This window comes from Bos indicus x Bos taurus, chromosome 10 (genome assembly GCF_003369695.1).
Source record: "Bos indicus x Bos taurus breed Angus x Brahman F1 hybrid chromosome 10, Bos_hybrid_MaternalHap_v2.0, whole genome shotgun sequence".
Lineage (NCBI taxonomy): Eukaryota > Metazoa > Chordata > Mammalia > Artiodactyla > Bovidae > Bos > Bos indicus x Bos taurus.
The window spans coordinates 45,123,515-45,148,772 of NC_040085.1; the positions used below are offsets into that span (position 1 = coordinate 45,123,515).

At 36.0% G+C, this 25,258-nt stretch overlaps 1 protein-coding gene across 12 annotated transcripts in view; it reads right to left on the reverse strand.

Moving 5' to 3' along the window:
• The window catches only part of RNF111 (ring finger protein 111), a 93,116-nt gene that overhangs the window by 50,763 nt on the left and 17,095 nt on the right, over positions 1-25,258 (reverse strand). For 10 of the 12 annotated variants that reach the window (XM_027553875.1, XM_027553872.1, XM_027553874.1 and 7 more), the window contains exon 2: positions 5,341-6,239. In XM_027553875.1, coding sequence (XP_027409676.1) covers positions 5,341-6,220 — 880 coding nt within the window. In that variant the 5' untranslated portion in view covers positions 6,221-6,239. Of the gene's footprint in view, positions 1-5,340; positions 6,240-25,258 lie in introns of those variants that run through there. The other 2 variants (XM_027553878.1, XM_027553876.1) reach the window with 1 other exon arrangement.

Consider the following 25,258-nt stretch of genomic DNA (forward strand, 5'->3'; position numbering starts at 1 on the left):
TCAAAGATGAAACTATTTGAACATCAAAAAGAAGAAGAAGACTACAACACATCAACTATGCCAAAATCTATGATCTCAAAATGGTCCTTGAAAATGAAAAATCTCTTTAAATATTGCTAGAGTTTATTCTGAAAAAATAGTAAATGAAGGTGAAGATTCAAGCATTCGTCTTACCTTTCCTGTATGACCTACATTTCAGAGTAATCGATTAGTTGATGTAGGGAAAATTCTTCCTTTTATGAGAACTCAATTAATAAATGTAACAGAATGACAGAATTAGAAAGTCAGCATTTTAGAACCCTTAATGAAATAATGTATCTAGATAAGATCATCAAAGCTGCTAAAAGTATTTTATGAAATGTTAATGGGAAATTTTATGGTGGAAGGATCAGGATGACACAATCTAAACCCTCTTATCAATTTTAACATGTGATACAACAGAATGTGCACAGCACCACCAAGGAAATGTTGCTAAACTGAACCTGAATCTAATCAAGTTTTTAGATCCACCAGTCTGTAGGAAATATGTAGTATATAAAACAAATTAAATGGTATGATGACAGAAACTGTTCTGACATTCTCCATTAAAAAAAGGAGAGGTAAGAGATGAAATAAGAATAGCAGAATGTTGAAAACTGAAGTTAGATTCTGAATATGTAGGAGTTCATTGTATATTTATATTTTTTTATATTAAAAGTGTGAAAATTCCCATATACAAATTATAAAATAACAAAAACTGTTATTTTTAGAAAAGAAATATTCATGAATTTAGATATAATTCACAGTGTAAGGACTTTACAATTCCAAGGGTTGAGCATCTTTACAAGCTGAGTACACTTGTAAAACCCTTAAGTCAATACAGTATGGAGTATAGTCACAAAATATGAATATATACCTGTTGGATACATTTTTTAAAGCTGTAAATAAAGTGTACAGCTATGAGAAATAAAACAAAACAAAACACCTACGAAAAAGGGATTTTCCAATCATAATATAAGGAAAAAAGGTATATGTAGTTTGGAATAAAATTTCCAGTGACAGCATCACTCATGGAGTCACAAGTGCTATATCTTACACAAAGATGAGAATAATATGATCTTGAAAACTGTCCAACTTAAAATGTGGTTCTAGCAATTACCAAGTCACTGGTACCTAAGGTGCCTGTGTGAGTAATAATTATTATTATTATAATTCCTATTATCAGGAAATGTGGGTACTGACATGCAATATTTCTAAACTGATATTTATTCAACATTTTATATATGCAAATAAATTAGTGATTTAGTTTTAAGACTAAAACTACTACTTTAGATATACTACTACTTTAACTATAGCCCTAAATGTATATATTTCAAGAGATTCAAAACTTTTTTTTTCTCCTCAGTAGGAAAGTGGACTGACATATTCTAGTTCTCTTATTTGGGGACATACATGGTATTTACATTTCCTTCAAGTCTGGAGGAAATATAATCTATAAATATTTAACTTAAATTTAGTAAAATAAGGAGATCCTCAAAAGTACAATTAATTGGGAGAAATCAAAGCCTATAGTATTATATAATAAAAATTTAAATAGCAGTTCAGAGGAGGCACACTGAGTAATAGCTCTCTGAAACTTAGCTGCCACTAGGTTATTTTAAAACATATGAAGTTCTTAGCAAACATTGAGAACAAAACAGGATGTATAAATTCTCTACCCCATTGGCAAAGGGAAATAACTCAATGTCCAGCAACTCAAGTTGTATATCATTTTGGCTTTCTAGGCTTGAATAGAGAGCTCTAATAAATTTAAAAGACAATAATGATAAAGCAAAAGGCAAACAGGGATTACACAGAAATCTGCTGACTACATATGAACTAATTTGTTATACAATATAAAGTACTGACTTAAATAACTCATTCCTGGTAATCTGGCAAAACCCTTTAATTATCTACAACAGTTTTGCCTTAGAGAGTTTGAAGGTTAAACAAAAGACTTAACGTGTAAAACATTCTTTCCATCAGTTCACTACAGTAATAATCAATAAGCGCTGATAAACAGCATTATGAAAAAGTTGTCCCAGTACTCCAGATAATGCCCATCCACATTACAAATCATATTACTAAAGTTCAGTAGATAAATCCGCCCCTAATCATTTACAAACACTAAAACACACTATACCTGGAGTCAAAAAGCCAGCACTAAAAATACATCTAGAAGAAAACCTTACCTCAAAGAATCTAAAGAAGTCAATTTTTTGAGAGCACTAAAAATTTTTGACAATACACCATTCGCTGTTCACCTGAAACTATCATAACACTGTTAATCAGCTATACCCCAATACAAAATAAAAAGTTAGAAAATAAAGATTAATAAAAAAATACAATAAACTGGAAAAAGGAAAAAAAGTTTGACAATACAGCTAAGTCCCATCAATATTTAACTATTCTGTACATAAATTATTCTAAAATGGTTTTCTAAATGCTTCTCTATGATATGAAGATGATAATGACAGAATCCACCTCCAAAGAGTGGGAGGATTAAATGAGAACACATATAAAACACTTAAAACATTACTGTGCATGCATGCTAAGTTGCTTCAATCATGTCCAACTCTGTGATCCTATGGACTACAGTCCACTAGGCTCCACTGTCCATGGGATTCTCCAGGCAAAAATACTGGAGTATGTTGCTATACCCTTCTCCAGGGGATCTTCCTGACCCAGGGATCAAACCCACACCTCTTATATCTCCAATACTGGCCGGGGGGTTCTTTACCACTAGCGCCATCTGAGAAGCCCAGAACATTACCAGCACAGAGTAAATACCCAACAAATACTAGGTATTTTTAAAAATTTTTATTTATTTATTTGGACTACACTGGGTCTAAATTCATTGTTACACATGAGCTTTCTCTAGTAGTGGGAAGTAGGGGCTTCTCTTTGTTGTGGTGCACAGGCTCCGCATGGCAGTGGCTTCTCTTGCTGCGGAGCATGGGCTCTGGGCCCTGGGCTTAAGTAGCTGCAGCTTGCAGGCTCAGTAGTTGTGGCTCACGGCTTAGCTGCTCCATGGCATGTGTGATCTTACTGCACCAGGGACTGAACCCGTGTCCCCTGCATTGGCAGGCGGAATCCCAACCATAGGACTACCAGGAAGTCCCCAGTACTAGGTATTTTTACTATCATGATATCCTCCACTGATGGGCCATGAAGAACTTGAGGCAAACTCCTTAGAGGGCATCCTGGCAACAATTGCTACCAAATTTTAAAATGCATATACACTGTGATATACTTTTCAAATTATTCCTTAAGATATGCTTACTTAGACACGTAAAAAATGCATTCAGAATGCTGAATACTGATGAATGTAGCAAATATCAACAAAAATAAGTTGATTAAATAAACTGTGGACCACGTATACAAAGGGAATACTATGCAGCTTTTTTTTTAAAAAAAAAGAAGTGACTATACATACTGATATCTTTAAAACCCACATTACTTATCTATATTTATATATACTTCCACATTTTCTGAAGGAAGTAAGAAACTGCTAACTGATTACCTTTGGGTAGCAAGGCTGGAACCTAATAAGAGGTAAACTTACTTTTTACTTTATACTTTCTTAGAACTTTTAAAATTTCACACCAAATAAATATTATTATTAAAAACTAATATAAAACAAAATTCTGGTCTAGAAACGAGAAAACATCAGTGTGAGTACTTGGCTTCAACTTTTGGATCTGTCTTTTCAGAGACAAACCATTAAGGGTAATGTTTGAAAATAATGTAATTCTTACAAGAAAGTTTAAAAACCTACATGCTACAATAGTACTAAACAAGATTTTTAAATGAATTAGAGTTTGAATTTATCTTGAATATTTAAGAGTATACGAACTCCTTTCTTCCTAGATAAAGACACTGATCCAGACCTACATTTACTCTATTCTTATGCTTCCTTACAAATACCAGTTCCTTGGAACTTCTGCTTTATATAACCAACCATGCTGTCTCACTAATTTCAAGCAGACACTAGATTATGTTGCTCCTACTTCCCAAACTAGTCTTCACATTCCAATTACCTGAGAAAATGTAAAATGTGACATTTAAGCAAGACAATTCCTATTATCACTTCCCTCTTTCTCAAGAAACTTCAAGGAATGGCTGCTGTAACCTTCTTTCAGGTGATCTCAACGAATTTTTTTAAAAACAAGTATTTGGGTAGGTTTTTTTAAAAAATGAACTAACCATAGCTAAGACTAAAATTAAGAACAAAGTTGCTGATTTCAGTGTTCTGGCAAGGATAGAAAAATAAATGTGGAAGAGGAAAGGGAGTCTCAAAAAAGGAAGGGACCCATATAGATGGAGAGAAGGGGGAGAAATGGTCATCTGAAGAGAAGGCTAGTAGGCTTTGCCCTCAACAGGAAGACACCAGGCAAAGACTGGGAAAGTTCTGCCAGTAAATGGAAACCATGATCTTTGCCCCAGAAAAATCAAGCTCTCTCAAATCCTGTTTTCCTTATACTTTCACAAGAAAGTAATCTTTTACCTCAGTTCAGACTTCACTCTTCAATGCTCACTTCATCAAACTGCCTTAAGTGACTATAAAGTGTAAAAATGGTTTGTAGGTAACATACACTTCAGAGACTATACATAAACTTATTCCAATTAAATGTAACATTTACTGTGGTGAGGGGTGCACTCAAGCTAATGATTAACCCATTTTTAACTGACTAATCACAGGCTTGACTGAGCACTGTCAGGATTAAAAGTTTGTGTTCTAGTATCACAATAAAAGCTACCTCTCAAATGCTTGAAATTATTTTTTGGTTATAAAGAATATGACAAAAGAATAGTAAACAGTAAGAATAGAGTACGTAAGGAAAAATAAGTGTCTTTTTTAGTGACCAGAATTGTCCCTACTGTGGCTGAATGTAAAAGAAATCTGTCACATAGCTATCTAAAAAGGCACTCATTAAAGGTAAACATATTAAAGATGCACTACAGGAAAAAACAAAAAGAAACTGTACAATAAATCAACAATTCATAAAATATAATCTGATACGTATAAAATGCAAATTTTTTCAAAACAACCCTCAGTAAAATCTCTTGCTTCATTTTCATCAGAAAAATAGAAAAATATACAACTTTCTATTTAAAATTTTAGAAAATTTCAACATTTGTATCTCAGAAGAGGGGTCATGGCTAAATAAAATTGGTTATTCATACAGCTTAAACATAAAAGTTAATAGAGCCTCATATTCCTTTTAAATATAATGAAATCACCAAATGTAGAAGAAAATAAGGACAAACACAATGCAATAGCTTCCATGCTATACTAAATTTAAGGAACAAAATTTTTACCTGAGGCAACAGTTGGATTGTTTTGGTGGTTTTCACTGGTAGAAACAAACAAATCTTCTTCTCCTTCAGTTGATGAGCTGGAAGAGGATTCACTGCTGAGGTCATTCTCACTGGAACTACTAGAACTGGGGAGCAACGCATATTTTCTTCGGGCTAACACTTCTCGTTTTTTCCTCTGCATTAATATCCTCTCTTTTTGTTTCTGTGTCCTCTGGGAGGAATTATTTTTCACAAATCTCTTTCTGCATGGAAGTCTCCTTAATGAACTGCTATGAAAACAGGGTCTTTTCATTAACAATCCTGAAACGGATTCTGTCTCAGTCCGAGGCCACTTATGGGACCGTGAACTATGAGTTCTACTTTTAGCACTCAAAATTGCCTGGGAATGTCTTACAGAGACTTCTTTATCCTCATCCGAAGTCACAGTATCAGAATCTCCAAAATGTAGACTAGATGAAGGAGAAGAAAGACAATCACTAAAAGAGGAATCATTATCTTCATCACTTGGTGTTTCTAAGTGTTGTCTCAATCCTAATATTCCCTGGTTCTCTTTAGCACAATTTTGCATGTATGAAGGGCCAGCCTGCTGGCTTTTGCGTTTCTTCCTCACAACAACACTTTTTTCTTGCTCTTGTTGGTTACCATTCATGTCCTTCTCTTGTTTTTGAGAATCATCACACAAATGAGAGAATTCATTCCCCACTTTACTATTAATCATCTCAACTCCAGCAGGAAAACTTTTGGCTGCCCCGATGGGCTCTGGATGCAAGAGGATCCCTTTCAGACTCTCCTGTGTCTTTGGTGCATCAGAAGGAATCTCACTCTTCATATCCACTTTTAAGGTATACAGCTTGTTATATTCAGGAGTCCATTGAGACATGGGAAACTTTAAGGAAGGCCTAGAAGACACAACATGATATTTAAAAGATTGTCAATGTGTTTTATTATAATATTTAAAGAGTTCTCATATTCCACTGAGAATATTCCTGTGCGTGTGTGCTAAGTCACTTCAATCATGTCTGACTCTCCGACTCTTTGTGATTCCATGGACCGTAGCTCATAAGGCTCCTCTGTCCATGGGATTCTCCAGGCAAAGATACTGAAGTAGGTTGCCATGCCCTCCTCCAGGGGATCTTTCCAACCTAGGGATCGAACCCACGTCTCTCAAATCTCCTGCATTGGCAGGCAGGTTCTCTATCACAAGCGTCAATTGGGAAGCACAAATATTCCTGTAATAGGGCAGAAATGCCTTTTTCTCATCAGGATATAAAATGGCTATAACAAGTCGTTTTTCTCTGATAACTCTTACAGATCCAATTTTTAGAATGGCATTGAAACATGTGAAATGTCATGTATGAAACGAGATGCCAGTCCAGGTTCAATGCACGATGCTGGATGCTTGGGGCTGGTGCACTGGGACGACCCAGAGGGATGGTATAGGGAGGGAGGAGGGACGAGGGTTCAGGATGGGGAACACATGTATACCTGTGGTGGATTCATTTTGATATTTGGCAAAACTAATACAATTATGTATGGTTTAAAAATAAAATAAAATTAATTAAAAAAAAAGAAAAAAAGAAACAGAGTAAAGATCATAGAACATAGAACATAAGTCTACTTCAAATCTTGTATTAATCAAAAAGCTGATCTTATTGTATCTTCCTAACATCAGCAGCATAATGTATTTGGTCAAAATCAAACAACTTCTCCAAAACCTATTACAGTAAAAACAGATAAAAAGATCAGAATTCAAAAGACTTTGATTAGTCAATAATGTTTTTCTTTTGGTATCACATTTTAAAGTGATAATTATATCAAATACTTTCTGTACATCTTGATGGTTACTGTGATAGATGGATTACTATAAATAATGAATATGAATATAGCTTCTCTTTCATGGTTCTTTCCTTCACACTACTCTAGTCTCTTAATGAGACTCAACTCACCAACAGACAGTAGGCACAACTACTACATTTCATGAAGTTTTAGATAGATACATACAGAAAGAAAAAAGCCAAGACTGAGTTGCTTCAGATCACTCAGTTAAAGCAACACAGGAGAACATAAAAATCAAACTCTATAGCCAATCTAAAAACCTAAATCACTGTATCTCTAAAATTATGAGCTGCACATCTGGGAAGCCCTAACAAGAGAACCTGAAATTAAAACATCTACACCAAAGCAGTGTATATACAAGAACAGTGATAATGTAAGGTATTAAATATCATGACTCGGAATAAATTCTTGGGATGGGAGATGTGAAGGAGGTTCAAGAGGGAGGGGACACATGCATACCTATGGTTGATTCATGTTGATTATAGCAGAAACCAACACAATATTGTCAAACAATTATCCTTCAATTGAAAATAAATAAATTTTTAAAAACAGAAATACACTCATTTAAAAGGTAGTTAATAAGACAAATGAAGACCTTTACTAGTGCTAAAAATGATTTAAACATTGTTAACAATTTTAACAAGATTTTATTGAAGTATAACAAAAATACATGTATTCTAAGTTTACAGCCAATGAATTCTCACACATTTATGTAACTAGCTCCAAGATCAAGAAACATAAGATAACTAGCATTCCAGAAATCCCCTTCCAGTCACTGCACCCACCAAGAGTTTTAACCATTATCCTAACTTCTAACACCACAGATGATTTTTGTACTTAACACCCACTTTGTAAACTACTTCCAGAAAAAAGAGGAAAACAAGATAGATATTTAGTAGCAAGATTTTCTCCACAATTGACAGTTACAGGAATAAACAACATCATAGGTATATGTTTTTGTTTGTAACTTCTTAATTATGGCATACAAATGCACATACCACATGCTGCACCATAACTTCTCTCCCTTACTCCACACTTCTCTCCCTTACTCCCTTCCCATCTTGAATTGGGCAGACAAAATTCACCAAAAATCAGAGCAGAGTTAACAAAGAGTTAAAATTGAAACAACCCATTTCTATACGAAGCTATCAAAATCTCTATCTTCTTCAAGGGCAGGTAGTGTTGTATCCAAGATCAATCATCAAGCCCTGTCTGGACTTCAGCAGGATCAGCAGTAAAGGAGGAACAAAAGATGGGTTTACATATGTGTAGAGCAATGAGCAAACTGTAAGAGGCAGCCAGTCGCACAAGGATCACCATAATTAAATGCAAGAAAAACAAGTCACAGTAAGGCACAGGTATATGTGATTCAAGATTCAAGCAGGTCCCACTAGGAGAGCTACAAAAAAAAAAAAAACTACAGATAATAACAAATGTTGACAAGGAAGTAAAGAAACTGGAACTCTCACACATTGCTGGTGGGAATGTAAAATGGTACATATACTTTGGAAAAGTAGTCTGGCAGTTTCTCAAAAGATTAAACACAGAGTTATCATATGATCCAGCACTTCCACTCCAAGGCATAACCTAAGAGAAATGAAAATATATATCCACACAAAACTTTATACACAAATATTAATAGTACCATTATAGCCACTCACAAGAGCCAAAAAGTGTTAACAAATGTCCATCAACTGATGAATAAGTAAGTCCACAAAATTGATTAACACTCAATCATCAAAAGAAATAAAGTACTGATTCACTTTACAACATTATACGGACCTCAAAAACACTATGCTAAAAAAAGGTCATAGAAGACCACTTATTTAAAGACTCCTTGATGACTGTTCAACTCAGTGAATATTCTAAAAACCACTGAGTTCAGTACACTTAAAGTGAGATGTGTATGGTATGTGAATTATATCTCAATAAAGCTGTTGTCAAAAAGTAAAGCCATAATTAAGAAGGCATCAGATCGTTACGACCACCCTCTGGGTCTTGGTAAAGCAGATCCTGAGAGGCAATAAAAATCTGCCAAAGAACAAGATAAATTCTGAGAAGAGGAATCCATAAGAGAATTTACAAAGAAATGATTCACAGCATAATTTACTAAATTCAATTTCTTTTCCATTAGTTTATGCCCCGAGGCCAAAAAAATGAACTCTTTGTTAACTCTGCTCTGATTTTTGGTGAATTTTGTCTGCCCAATTCCAGGTGGGAAGGGAGTAAGGGAGAGAAGTATGGAGTAATGGAGAGAAGTTATGGTGCAGCATGTGGTATGTGCATTTGTATGCCAGTAACTGTTCTCTCCACTGTCACGCAGTCCTTAGATGCAATATTAACATCCCATATTATGTTCTTGAGTACAAATGTATGCTCTACTTTGAACTAAGAAAAAGAAGGGGAGCAAGGTCGTGAAAAGAAATAAATATCAATTCTATATTTTTTAACTAAAAAAGCAACAAAATTGACACAAAGGATCAATAAAGAATGCTCTGAACTACTTGCCATTTAATAAGATTACCATCTAGTATTTTATTTCTGTAAAAATCATTGGTTGATCTAATTTATAAAGGTAATTTTGTACTAGATGTATCTAGTTCCTTGGCCCTATTGTGAATGGTTTGATATTATACAGTGTTTCAATACTGAAACCATAATACTAGTTCTTCTTTGTACTGGTTTGATTCAATCACTTTACTGCTATTCATAACAGCAGCATAACAATTACGCCTGATATTAGTTTGGGATACAGAATGAGTAGTAAATCCTGCATGAAAGAAGATAACAGCTAAAAAGGCTAACTTTCAAAACTAAAAATTAGGGTTAGGATTTACATTATAAATTAGGGTTTTTTACATTTACATTATAAATCACATTATAAATTAAGTTTATATATTTTACATTATAAATTATGTGATGGTGTAAGTTTAATAATGGGGGTAAAAATCCACTAACTTTATCAATACAACTTTCAGGAACTGTTACTTCAATACAGTGATAAAGTTTAGAAAGAGTCATCATTTTTGGTATGAAACTTCACTACCAATGATAAATATACTTTTTTATGATTAACACAATATTTTAAATTTTTAAATAAAAATAATTTTACAGAACTCTAAACGAACAAGATTTTAAAAGGAATAAATAAGATAATTTTGAATTTTCTATTAAAGTTTTAGAAGTTTTCAGAAAATGAACTAGAAACAAGTTTGCCCTTTATTTTCTTTCATATGTGAAAGCGAAAGTCGCTCAGTCGTGTCCAACTCTTTGTGACCCCATGGACTTTACAGTCTGTGGAATTCTCCAGGCCAGAATATTGGAGTGGGTAGCCTTTCCCTTCTCCAGGGGATCTTCCCAACCCAGGTCTCCCGCAGTGCAGGCAGATTCTTTACAAGCTGAGCCACAAGGGAAACCCAAGAATACTGGAGTGGGTAGCCTAACCCTTCTCCGACCCAGAAATTGAACTGATGCCTCCTGCATTGCAGGATTCTTTACCCACTGAGCTATCAGGGAAGCCCAGAAGCCCCTTTCATATAATTAAATGGAAAAAAAAAGAAAGAAGATATAGGATAATGAAAATACAGGACAATGGAGTTTAGAACTGTCAGACTCTGAAACAAGTCTGCTCAAGATCACTATCTCCCCTGAAATGGTAAAGAGGAAGCAGGAAGCACAGAGAGCACCAAGTTTACATTTAGAGTTCACATGGTCTGACTATCTCATCTAAGGCTTACTCTGTGAATGCAAAAGTCTTGTGCCCCACCCTCCTAGTACAAACTTGACCTCAAATGACTTAGGGTAGAGAACTAGTCAACTAACCAAACCACCAAGAGGAACATTTCAACACAAAGATATTTTATATCTCCAAAATATTCTAGGAAGCTAGAGGAAATAAAGGCATTACAATAATAACCAAAAAAGTTATAGCGAATTTAAGAACTTCGGGAAAATATTAAGGAAAAAGATATACTCAAAGGATACTGAGATCAAATTGAGGAACCAGAGATCAAATTGTCAACATGCACTGGATCACAGAAAAAGCAAGAGAATTCCAGAAAAACATCTACTTCTGCTTCACTGACTATGCTAAAGCCTTTGACTGTGTGGATCACAACAAACTGGAATATTCTTAAAGAGATGGGAATACCAGACCACCTTACCTGCCTCCTGAGAAACCTGTATGCAGGTCAAAAAGCAACAGTTAGAACCAGACATGGAACAACAGAGTATGCCAAAGCTGTATGTCAAGGCTGTATATTGTCACCCCACTTATTTATCTTATTAGAAGAGTGAAAGAAGTGAAAGTGAAGTTGCTCAGTCATGTCCAACTCTTTGGGACCCCATGGACTGTGGCCTACCAGGCTCCTCCGTTCATGGGATTTTCCAGGCAAGAGTACTGGAGTGGGTTGCCATTTCCTTCTCCAGGGGATCTTCCCTGACCCAGGGATCAAACCCGGGTCTCCCGCATTTGCAGGTAGATGCTTTACCCTCTAAGCCGCCAGGGAAGTCAGAGTACATCATGTGAAATGCTGGGCTGGATGAAGTTCATGCTGGAAGCAAGACTGCTGGAAGAAACATCAATAACCTCAGATATGCAGATGATACCACTCTAATGGCAAAAAGCAAAGAGGAACTAAAGAGCCTCTCGATGAAGGTGAAAAGAGGAGAATCAAAAAGCTGGCTTAAAACTCAACATTCAAAAAACGAAGATCATGGCATCTGGTCCCATCACTTCATGGGCAAATAGATGGGGAAACAATAGAAACAGTTAGACTTTATTTTCTTGGGCTCCAAAATCACTGCAGATGGTGACTACAGCCATGAAATTAAAAGACGCTTGCTCCTTGGAAGAAAAGCTATGACAAACCTAGACAGCGTATTAAAAAGCAGAGACATTACTTAGCTAATAAAGGTCCATATAGTGAAAACTATGGTTTTTCTAGTAGTCATGTACGGATGTGAGAGTCGGACCATAAAGAAGGCTGAAGTAAAAGTCGCTGTCATGTTTGACTCTATGAGACCCTCTGTATAGTCCATGGAATTCTCCAGGCCAGAGTACTGGTGTGGGTAGATGTTTCCTTCTCCAGGGGATGTTCCCAATCCAGGGACTGAACCCAGGTCTTCTGCACTGCAGGCAGATTCTTCACCAGCTGAGTCATCAGGGAAGCCCAAAGGAAGAAGGTTGAGTGACAAAGAATTGATGCTTTCAAATTGTGATGCTGGAGAAGACTCTTCAGAGTCCCTTGGACAGCAAGGAGATCAAACCAGTCAATCCTAGAGGAAATCAACCCTGAATATTCACTGGAAGGGCTGATGCTGAAGCTCCAATACTTTGGCCACTTGATGCAAAGAGCCAATTCATTAAAAAAGACCCTAATCCTGGGAAAGACTGAAGGCAGCAAGAGAAGGAGATGACAAAGGATGAGATGGTTGGATGACATCATTGACTCAATGGGTATGTGTCTGAGCAAACTGCGGGAGATAGTGAAGGACAGGGAAGCATGGCGTGCTGCGATCCATGGTGTTACAAAGAGTAGGAAGCAACTTAGCAACTGAATAACAAAAGATACTGAGTGAAAGGGAAGCTTGTAATCCACATTTAAGTGGGGTCACTGACAAAAAGGAGTAGTCAACCAAAGTTAAGTGTTTTCATTTGTGTATTAAAAAGACCTGGATTCAAGTCTCTGGTTGTGACTAGCTGTGTAACCTAAGTAAACTACACTGTTTCTCGTCTATAAAATTGGGACAATAATAGTATTGACCTTGTAAAAGTACTTTAAGGGTTAAATGAGAGTACCTACCACAGTGCCTAGCATAATGGCTGTTATTCCTGTTTCAGAGCAGCAGTTATACACATAAGGTACACAATGTTTAAGGTCTCCCCTTATAACTAAAAATAAATGAAATCCTCAGAGTCAAAGGAAGGCATAAAATCATCTGTTCCTACAGAACCTTAAAGTATAGAAATAAAGGACAAAGATTTTTTGGCATAAAACCTATGAACGCTAAAAATCCTATGATACTGTATGGCAGAAACCAGCACAATACTGTAAAGCAATTTTCCTCCAATTAAAAAATAAATTTAAGAAAACAATATTCGAAACTCTCCTTTACTATGCAGGATTAGCTGAGGAGCAAGATGCTTCAGCTCCCTAATTTATCTAATACAAGACATACTACTTTTGGAAAAAGAAAAATGCCTTTCAAACAATAGGTTTCTATTACTCAGTGAACTTAATGATTTTCTTGTTTGTCTTGTTTAAAGTACTCTAAAATCCCTAAATATTAGTCATCAAAGAAAAAATCTGCTAGGACCTATTTAGGTCTCCTATCAGTACAAACCGGGTGGAGTTCAATATATTGTAGAGAGTCTACTGCTGTAGTCATGATTGTGTTATTATCATGGCCAGTAGCAAAATGAAGGGTGGATCTATCCTGCCAAGTCTGAAGAGTATCTGGCAGTCAGTTTCAACTGGTTAGGAAGGCAGTATTGCAAATTATAGAGTACAATGCACAAATGTCTAACATGGCTGGCTTGGACTCTGGAGTTCATATTACAACATGTAATGTGAGATATAAAGATATTGCTAATTACCTATTATATAAAATATATTCTATCAAGAAAAAAATGAAAGCATCAACAAAAAAAAGGTCTATATGCAATAAACTATAGAAATGTACAACACACTCCTCGTAAGTGGAGAGATACCACATTTCTGAATATGCAAACACTCCAAATTGGCTCTGTTACAAGTTAGAAGATAAATTTTTAAAATTTTATCTTAAGATTAATTCAAATTCATACTGTCTACATTCAGTTTCTCATCATTTTGCTCACTGGAAATTTCAAATAACATTTAATTAAAAATAACAGCAACTGTATGGCTATGTGTGTAACTAAGGAGGGTAGAAGTGAAAGGGTAAATCTGAACTCAAATTTTTTTTTCCTTTTTTAAAATCAAGCAATAATTTTACAACAAAGACAAAATTATGGTATGTCCTGTTATCACTTATATGTAGAACCTAAAAAATAAAACAATGAGTGAATATAATAAAATAGAAATAAGACTCTCAGATACAGAGAACAAAGTAATGATTACCTGCGGGGAGAGGGAAGGAGGGAGAGCAAGACAGGCATAGGGGATTAAAAGGTACAAACTACTCTGTATAAAATAAATAAACTACAAGGATATACTGTACAGCACAGGGAAATACAGCCATTATTTTAAAGTTATTTTATAATAACTTTAAATGCAGTATGATCTATAAAAATACTGAACCACTATGTTGTACACCTGAGACCAAAATATTATCAATAAACTACACATCAATTAAAAATTAAGGGCATAAGCATAAAATAATCTACTATGCAGCCTTTGAAAATGAAAAAGCCTCTGTACAATAGTTTTTTTTTTTCATTTAAAATAAGTTTATTCTGGTGAAATTTATTTATTTATTTATTTTTTCTTTTTCTAATTTTATTTTTAAACTTTACATAATTGTATTAGTTTTGCCAAATATCAAAATGAATCCGCCACAGGTATACATGTGTGTTTTTTAAAAGCAGATTGCAAATAAGTCTGTTAAAATGTTTTCCTTTTTTATAAAATAACTTATGTTTATACATGCATGGAGAAAATACAGAAAAATACACACTTAGTTTGGGACTGTAATTGTGGATGGAGATTTAAAGCACAGGTTAGGAGCATACGTGTTTTTATGTTATAGATTTATGCACAGTTTGAATTTTTTATAAAATGATCATTTGCCACTTTTGAAATCAAAGTACAAGAATTTTTAAGGGAGTGAAAAATAAGAACTGACTATATTCTATTTTTCCTGTAGACTAGGACACAACTTTGTTATTAGCAGATTTCTATATAAATCAAATATATAATAGTATGATTTTTATGAGAATCTTGGCTAAGCATAAAATTTCTCCTTAGTGACCAGAAATGACCACATGTCCTGGACGATTTAATAACAAAATAAGGCAGAAACTGATAGATGGCAATTAACTATTGGCAAATTTGAATGAAGTTGTCAAATTTGAGAGTTGATTATCCTTTTTAGGTAATGATACTACTCTACAGTCCTAGGCATGTTGTTTCTGAACTTATCTCTATGAAGAAAATTTTCATGCTTGGAAAGTAATAATCCATCATAAAACCATTTCACAAAATCTTTCACCAATTAAAGCATGATAATTATTATTATTGAGTTAAATGAAAAGTATCAGTAAAAAGCCAAAAAATGTGCAAGGAAAACAAACCTCCACAATCTTGCATTCAAGTAATCAATCTATCAGCTTTCAAAAGGCTTCAAATTTACAAACGACTCTTAGAGATTACTATTATTTAAACTTTCACTTTCCAAAACTGAACTTCAAATGGCCTCCAGGTTTCCTTGGCGATTGGAACTCAGTGAATTGAGAATTCTTTATTTTTTTAAAGTGACAGAGGCCAACAAAAAGACTTTTTATAAGTGGAAAGATATCTACTTTAATTTGCCTAATATCTTATCAAAATTTAACAATATGCAAGAGCTAAATGTAGAATTAAACTATATTGCTAAATAAGATCTGAAATCTTCACCGGAGCATATTTAACATTTTGAACTAATTTTTGTCAGTAATTTTAAGAGATTTGGTCTTTTACTTATGAATAAACAGTCATATATGTTGAATGATGCCAAAGAAGTAAGGAGAAATAAAAAAATACAAAAATAAAAATTACTGTGATTATGCAAGACTCTGAAGAGAACCTCAACAAAGCAGTGAGCACATCCTTGTGAGAAGCAGGAAATACTATTTAAGATAGGTAGGGTGGATCCAAATGATGGTAGGCTGAGAAAGTCAAAATGAAAATTTCTCACTGATACAGTATATGCACAGTTATTCAATTAATTACAGAATGGCTACAAGTCTACATCAAAAGCAAATGCAATGACCAGTTAAAGTGCATACACAAGAATCACTACCTATGATGGGCTTTATGGTTCTGCGGGCAGAATATAAATAAGATACAACAATAAAAAACGTGCAAGGAAAAGACGAGACCAGGGAGAAGGCTTTGCAGTGGTGGGGACAAAAGGTGGTTTTAGGAGTGGAGGGTCATGTGAAGGAAGGAGAACTTATTTACCAAATCAAGGGCTACATATCCAGCATCAACCAAACTTGAGCCAAAATACCGAAATATGAACTTGAAGCCTTCAACATTTTTTCAGAGCACTGCTCAACAAGCGAGCCAGAACCACAAACTGTAGAACACTACAGAATTATGCTATTTCGGAATGAATGTTGTTTTTTGCTGATACCGCACTTGGTCCTAAACTTCATACTCCCACCCAAGCAAATACTCATGCTAAAATATGCTATATATTTATAATTCAGTAACTTATACTTCCTTTGCATAAAATCAAGTTTTATCATGTTGTTGAAATAACTCCCCTTTTCTCTTTCTATAAGGCAGAAATAAATACTCCGTTTATTTGGAAGTCAGATTTATAGTAACTTTAACTCCTGAGAACAGAACCTAAAGGGAAAATATTCTATGAAGGTTAAAAATAATTATCAGGAAGGTCACATGCAATTAAATATTCAGAAACTATTATTTCATATTTAATACTAATAAGCTTTTATATTATTTTATATTTAATGCTCATAAGCTAATACTAATAAGTACTGTTTGGATTTAACAGATGTAATACTGGTGGCAGCACCTAAAAATTAAAAGACAGAAGAACTAAAGCACTTGTCCCAATAACTAAAGAGTCAGCAGTTTGTCTACATTAAATAACATTATTTATGTGAAAAGATTCTGAGGGCAATACTGAAATAGAGCAAAGAATAAAAGCTCATGTTCTGAATCATGATTCTGAGCCCTCCAGAAGACAGACTGTTCTCAATAAAAGAAGCATACAGCATGTTTCAGACATATTTATAATAATATGGGTAATTTTTAGTTGCTTACCATGGTTAACATGGTTACATGTCAACTGTGACTAACAATATCTTAATTTTTATTGAAAATGTACAAGATGACAATGTCAATAGTACAAAAAAAACTGCAAATAAATTCACAAAAATGGTAAAAGCATAAAGTTTTTAAAAATACAAAATATCTTCAAAATATGAAACTATATTCATAACATGCAAAGTTTCTTCAACTGATAAAGAAAACACAGGTGACTTCTATCTATAATGTCTTTTTTTGAGAAATTCAGAGAGCAAAATAACCAAACAGAAAAAAAGGAAAGAGATTCAGCTTTGTTATTTAAAAACTTTAATCCCTAGAGGGTATCATTCCTTAGATCTAAGTTGCTAACTATAAGTAGGAGAACAAAGGCTGAACTATAGAATTTTTAAAAGACAAGAAATTGTAAAGTTCAGAAAACCTGTGAGTATCATTGACTCTTTGTTTAACTGTTACAAGGATGAACTCTGCTGTTCTGACTAAAACCTTTTCAGAGAGCTACAGTTACTATTTCAAATCAGGTTTTCCAAGATAATTCAACAATAAACTCTTTGCATGATCCAGGTCCATCCATTTTCTAAAATATTTAATAAAGTTTCAAGGAAGAAACAGATTTAAAAGCTCCAATTTCCATTACTTGGAACCCAAGTCCAGCAAAAGCAATTTGGAAAAAGGCTCCAACCTTCCTAATCTTTTAACTGCCCTGACAGTCTGCAAATCATTACCAAAAATTTCAGCATTATGGAAAAGAAAGGTAAGACTGAAATAACAGCAGTTACGGCAAAATAATACAAATATTATTGATGATGACAGCAACAAAGATGAAAATGATGGAGAGGAACAGGCTCTAAGAAGACTGCAATTTCTTTAAGCAGAAGTTCTCAAACACACTTCTTTGTCCATTGCAGGTTTCTTGATGATACCATTTCTTTTTGCATCCAGAGAGTTCATTTTAAGTTCAGAATAAAACAGAAGAACCTAATGATTCATCCCTATTTAGATGCCCTACAGCAAGCATGCCTTAAACCTTTCTAACTTTTAAAAAAACACTTCGAAGTACTTTTGAAAAGCTGCTTTTTATGACTCCACAGCAAAAGACAAAGTCAACACACACAGATACTACCAAGTGCATGCTCAGCCTCTCAGTCATATCCGACTCTCCAACTCTTGGTGATTCCATGGACTGCAGCCTGGCAGGCTCCTCTGTCCCTGGTATTCTTCAGCCAAGAATACTGAAGTGGGTTGTCATTTCCTTCTACAGGGGATCTCCCAGACCCAAGGATCAAACCCAGGTCTCCTGAACTGCAGGCGGATTCTTTACCACTGACCCACCAGGGAAGCCAAATACTTCAACTAATAAATGTATCTCCTGGGTTAAAATGTTCAGCAACCATACATTAATAATCAATATATACACAAAGCACACATGTGCCCAGATGTGTATGTGACTGTGTTTTAATATGCTTTTGTGATACAAAGAGTAAAGGAAAGAAAACTTATTATACCACATGAGAACAGCTAGGTAGTACTTCCAAGCACTAAATGTTACAGTGTCTTAATCATTAAATACATACAGTGGAAGTGAGAAATAGATTTAAGGGCCTAGATCTGACAGTTAGAGTGCCTGATGAGCTATGGAATGAGGTTCGTGACATTGTACAGGAGACAGGGATCAAGACCATCCCCATGGAAAAGAAATGCAAAAAAGCAAAATGGCTGTCTGGGGAGGCCTTACAAATAGCTGTGAAAAGAAGAGAAGCGAAAAGCAAAGAAGAAAAGGAAAGATATACACATCTGAATGCAGAGTTCCAAAGAATAGCAAGAAGAGATAAGAAAGCCTTCCTCGGCGATCAATGCAAAGAAATAGAGGAAAACAACAGAATGGAAAAGACTAGAGATCTCTTCAAGAAAATCAGAGATACGAAAGGAACATTTCATGCAAAGATGGGCTCGATAAAGGACAGAAATGGTATGGACCTAACAGAAGCAGAAGATATCAAGAAGAGGTGGCAAGAATACACAGAAGAACTGTACAAAAAAGAGCTTCACGACCCAGATAATCACGATGGTGTGATCACTCACCTAGAGCCAGACATCCTGGAATGTGAAGTCAATTGGGTCTTAGAAAGCATCACTACGAACAAAGCTAGTGGGGGTGATAGAATTCCAGTTGAGCTATTCCAAATCCTGAAAGATGATGCTGTGAAAGTGCTGCACTCAATATGCCAGCAAATTTGGAAAACTCAGCAGTGGCCACAGGACTGGAAAAGGTCAGTTTTCATTCCAATCCCAAAGAAAGGCAATGCCAAAGAATGCTCAAACTACCGCACAACTGCACTCATCTCACACGCTAGGAAAGTAATGCTCAAAATTCTCCAAGCCAGGCTTCAGCAATATGTGAACCTTGAACTTCCTGATGTTCAAGCTGGTTTTAGAAAAGGCAGAGGAAGCAGAGATCAAATTGCCAACATCTGCTAGATCCTGGAAAAAGCAAGAGAGTTCCAGAAAAACATCTATTTCTGCTTTATTGACTATGCCAAAGCCTTTGACTGTGTGGATCACAATAAACTGTGGAAAATTCTGAAAGAGATGGGAATCCCAGACCACCTGATCTGCCTCTTGAGAAATTTGTATGCAGGTCAGGAAGCAACAGTTAGAACTGGACATGGAACAACAGACTGCTTCCAAATAGGAAAAGGAGTACGTCAAGGCTGTATATTGTCACCCTGTTTATTTAACTTATATGCAGAGTACATCATGAGAAATGCTGGACTGGAAGAAACACAAGCTGGAATCAAGACTGCCGGGAGAAATATCAATAACCTCAGATATGCAGATGACACCACCCTTATGGCAGAAAGTGAAGAGGAACTCAAAAGCCTCTTGATGAAAGTGAAAGTAGAGAGTGAAAAAGTTGGCTTAAAGCTCAACATTCAGAAAATGAAGATCATGGCATCCGGTCCCATCACTTCATGGGAAATAGATGGGGAAACAGTGGAAACAGTGTCAGACTTTATTTTGGGGGGCTCCAAAATCACTGCAGATGGTGACTGCAGCCATGAAATTAAAAGACGCTTACTCCTTGGAAGGAAAGTTATGACCAACCTAGACAGCATATTCAAAAGCAGAGACATTGCCAACAAAGGTTTGTCTAGTCAAGGCTATGGTTTTTCCTGTGGTCATGTATGGGTGTGAGAGTTGGACTGTGAAGAAGGCTGAGCGCCGAAGAATTGATGCTTTTGAACTGTGGTGTTGGAGAAGACTCTTGAGAGTCCCTTGGACTGCAAGGAGATCCAACCAGTCCATTCTGAAGGAGATCAGCCCTGGGATTTCTTTGGAAGGAATGATGCTAAAGCTGAAAACTCCAGTACTTTGGCCACCTCATGCGAAGAGTTGACTCATTGGAAAAGACTCTGATGCTGGGAGGGATTGGGGGCAGGAGGAGAAGGGGACGACAGAGGATGAGATGGCTGGATGGCATCACTGACTCGATCGACGTGAGTCTCAGTGAACTCCGGGAGTTGGTGATGGACAGGGAGGCCTGGCGTGCCTCGATTCATGGGGTCGCAAAGAGTCAGACACGACTCAGCGACTGATCTGATCTGATATACTGTGTGACTGTGTGTTTTATCATGTTTTTGTGATATAAAGAATAAAGGAAAGAAAACTTATTATTACAGGAGAACAGTTAGGTAGTACTTCCAAGTACTAAACACTGCAGTGTCTAAATCATTAAATATATACTACAAGTACATTAAGACAAAACACCAGAATTAAGCCATTTCTTCTTTTTTTTTTTTCCTGAGAAAAGCCAGCATAAAGCACTTTTCTTCTTATGCAAACTAGGAAATCTTTGGTCCCAACCTTGATAATCTTGGTTTGGCATTAGACCATAATGAATCTTCTTCAGCTAGAATGTATACCAAACCAAAGAATTCATGTGTTATGGACTGAACTGTGTCCCATCTAAATTTATGTTGAAATCCTAGCCCACAGTATCTCAAAATGTGACTAGATAGAGGGCCCTTTTACTTCTTTAGAAGCAATTAAGATTAAATGAGGTCATTATGAGTGGGCCCTAATCCAATTTGACTGGTGTCCTTTATGAAAAGAGGAAATCTGAACAGTCATAGAGACACACTTGTTCTTGGACTTCTACTCTCCAGAACTGTGACAAAATAGATTTTTGGTGTTTAAGTCACCCAGAATGTGGTACTTTGTTATGGAAGCACAGCAAACAAATACACCATGCAATAAACATCTCCTAAATATCTTAATGTGCTAGACTGTCCCAAAAGACAAATAAGGCATAGACTTATCCTTAAGAAGTTCAGTCAGTTCAGTCGCTCAGTCATGTCCAACTCTTTGCGACTCCATGGACTGCAGCACACCAAGCTTCCCTGTCCATCACCAACTCCCAGAGCTTGCTCAAACTCATGTCCATTGAGTCAGTGATGCCATCCAACCATCTCATCCTCTCCTCAATTGTCCCCTTCTCCTTCTGCCTTCAATCTTTCCCACCATCAGGGTCTGTTCTGATGAGTCAGCTCTTCACATCAAGTGGTCAAAGTATTGGAGTTTCAGCATCAGCATCAGTCCTTCCAATGAATATTCAGGATTATTTCCTTTAGTATTGATGGGTTTGATCTCCTTGCAGTCCAATGGACTCTCAAGAGTCTTCTCCAACACCACGGTTCAAAAGCATCAATTTTTCAGTGCTCAGATTTCTTTAAGGTCCAACTCTCATATCCATACATGACTACTGGAAAAACTTTGGAAAAATCTAGCTTTGACTGTACCGATCTTTGGCAAAGTAATGTCTCTGCTTTTTAATATACTATCTACGTTTGTCATAGCTTTTCTTCCAAGGAGCAAGTGTCTTTTAATTTCATGGCTACAGTCACTATCTGAAGTGATTTTGGAGCCCAAGAAAAGTGCAACAGACAGAGAAACCTATCAGTAGGTAATTAAAATACAGTGTCATGAAGGAGGTATGCACTGAAACACACTGAAGTAAAATCTAATTCAACCCTGAAGGGGAGGCTGTACCAAGGAAGGTTTTTCAGAAGAATAAAAGGGAAAAGTGAAATGGGAAGAAATGAGACTTGATTACCCTATTTTCCACAGTAGAAGTTCTCTGAATGAACTACATATTTAATGATGAAATACACCTACAAAATTTTAAAAACCAGTGATCAGAAAGACAACACATGATCTTCTGAAAGACAGCATATTATCTTCAAAGATGGCATTTCACTTCAAACAATTATGTCTAGAATTATTAATACTGTTAAGAATAAAAGATGAAAATAACATGACTTCATTTATTTATCTACTTATTTACGACTGTGCTGGGTCTTCCGTGCTGCACAAAGATTTTCTCCAGTTGTGGTGAGCGGGGCTACTTTTCATCGCAGTGCTTGGGCTTCTCATGGCAACTTCTCCTGTTGCGGACCATTAGCTCTAGGTATGAGGGCTTCAGTAGCTGCAGTGTTCAGGTTCAGTAGTTGTGGCACATGGGCTTTGCTGCCACGCAGCATGTGGGATCTTCCCCGATCAGGATGGAACCCGTATACCCTGCGTTGGCAGGTGGATTCTCAAACACTGAACCACCAGGGAAATCCAAGATGACTTCTTGGGATACTTATCAGCATATGAAAGAAGAGACAAAGGTCCACAGAACTACAAAATTTCTCCCAGAAGTTTTGTGAATTTAATCTGAGACAAAGGAATCTACCTCACAAGAACTAAAGCCCTATGTTCTCCTTTAACCTCTACCTGTAACACTAAGCTCCCTACCACTCTCATCAGGCAGCAGTCTTAACTTCATTACCCTTCAGTAGACAGAGAAGAACAGTAAGCTAGAACATACTTAGAAGTTAAAACAGAATAAAGAGCAGTCCCAAAACTTGTCTGGAAATGTACAGATAATCAGCAACATAAAATGAGGTGTATAATTAAAAATTAGCCTACACCATGAATTCTAAAAGCTGTTTTCAGCAATGATTTCACATGAAAGCATAAATGGAATGTTCAGCATAGTCTCAAGTGACACAAAGCTGAAAAAGAATTACATATAAACTGAATAACAAAGACCTGAAAATAAAAGTTTAGAATGAGATGAGCAAAATTATTTAAAAGCAAAAAATATAAAGTACAACTAAGTTTACCTTATATATAGATTAAAACCATAGGGGAGGAATTTTTACATTCTTCACCAAATAATTTCCCTAAAGTCAATAACTGTGTAATTCAGAGACAGTCACTTACAAATGCTCCAAGTTGTAATTCTGGTCTAGTTCTACAAAAAGAATATATCATATAACCATCCTTTTTTGGGGCCTTAAATATCAAAGTTTTCTGCTCTGAATTGATCAAATTTTAATTTTTTAATTTATGATTTTCCTAAATCATCACTGTGTAGTCACTTTCATGAAAACAGAAAGAGAAAAAGTGAGTTCTACCAACATCTTCCTCATTGATACTCACCTTCACAGGGATAATTCTCTCGACACCACTCCCAAATTTCAACAAAGAAATTCTCCCCAAACTAATAACATGCAAAAGTAAAATGTATGTCAATATAATAGTGCAAAGCACAGGAGGGAAGCAAAGAGAATAAACCATTGTAAGTTTCTTGTATTATACGTGAAATACACTATTATTCCTTGAAGACAGGCTCTCAAAAACTCAAGTCAAAAGAAGCCAAGAAATAGGGAGAAAAAAGGAACAGAGATGGGACAAGTAGAAAACAAACAGCAAGATGACATTAAAGCCAACTGTATCAAAACAGAGTGCTATTAGCACATGGATGACTGGAAAGTTCAGAAATAGCCTCACACATATCATCAAATGATTTTCAACAACAGGTCCAAGACAATAGGGAAGGAGACTCTTTTCAACAAATGGTGGTAGAACAACCAGTGAATTACATGGAGGAATTTTCAACTTCTACCTCACATGAGACAAAAAAATAACTCAAACAGATCAGACTTAACCCTAAAAGCTAACACTTCAAAAAGAAATGGGCAGAAAATGTACATGATGACACCACGGGCAAAGATTTCATAGATCACAAAAAAGACTAAACATTTTAACAGATAAACTGGACTTAATCAAAATAAAAACCTCCTACTCTTCAGATACCATTAATACCATTAAGAAAAGAAAAAGTCAAGATAGCAAGCTTAAGACAGAGAAAATTACATGTACATCAGATCACATCAGATCAGATCAGTAGCTCAGTCATGTCCGACTCTTTGTAACCCCGTGAATCGCAGCATGCCAGGCCTCCCAGTCCATCACCAACTTCCAGAATTCACTCAGACTCACGTCCATCGAGTCAGTGATGCCATCCAGCCATCTCATCCTCTGTCGTCCCCTTCTCCTCCTGCCCCCAATCCCTCCCAGCATCAGAGTCTTTTCCAATGAGTCAACTCTTCGCATGAGGTGGCCAAAGTACTGGAGTTTCAGCTTTAGCATCATTCTTTCCAAAGAAATCCCAGGGCTGATCTCCTTCGGAATGGACTGGTTGGATCTCTTTGCAGTCCAAGGGACTCTCAAGAGTCTTCTCCAACACCACACTTCAAAAGCATCAATTCTGCAAGATCAAACCCGTCAATCCTAAAGGAGATCAGTCCCGAATATTCATTGAAAGGACTGATGCTGACGTTGAAACTCCAATACTTTGACCACTTGATGTAAAGAGCTGACTCATCAGAAAACCCGATGGTGGGAAAGATTGAAGGTACGAGGAAAAGGGGATGACAGAGGACGAGATGGTTGGATGGCACCACGAACTCAATGGACAAGAGTTTGAGCAAGCTCTGGGAGTTGGTGATGGGCAGGGAAGCCTGGTGTGCTATATTCTATGGAGTCTCAAAGAGTCGGACATGACTGAGCAACTGAACAACACAACACATAATTTACATGTATATATTACACAAATACACACCCAACTTGAATCCAGAATATATGTAAAACTCTTACATCTCAGTAAGACAAGCCCACCATATAACAGGTAAACAATATTTAACATTTTTCTAAACACATACATATACAAATGGCAAGTACACACAAAAATGCTCAATAGTTTCCATTATCAG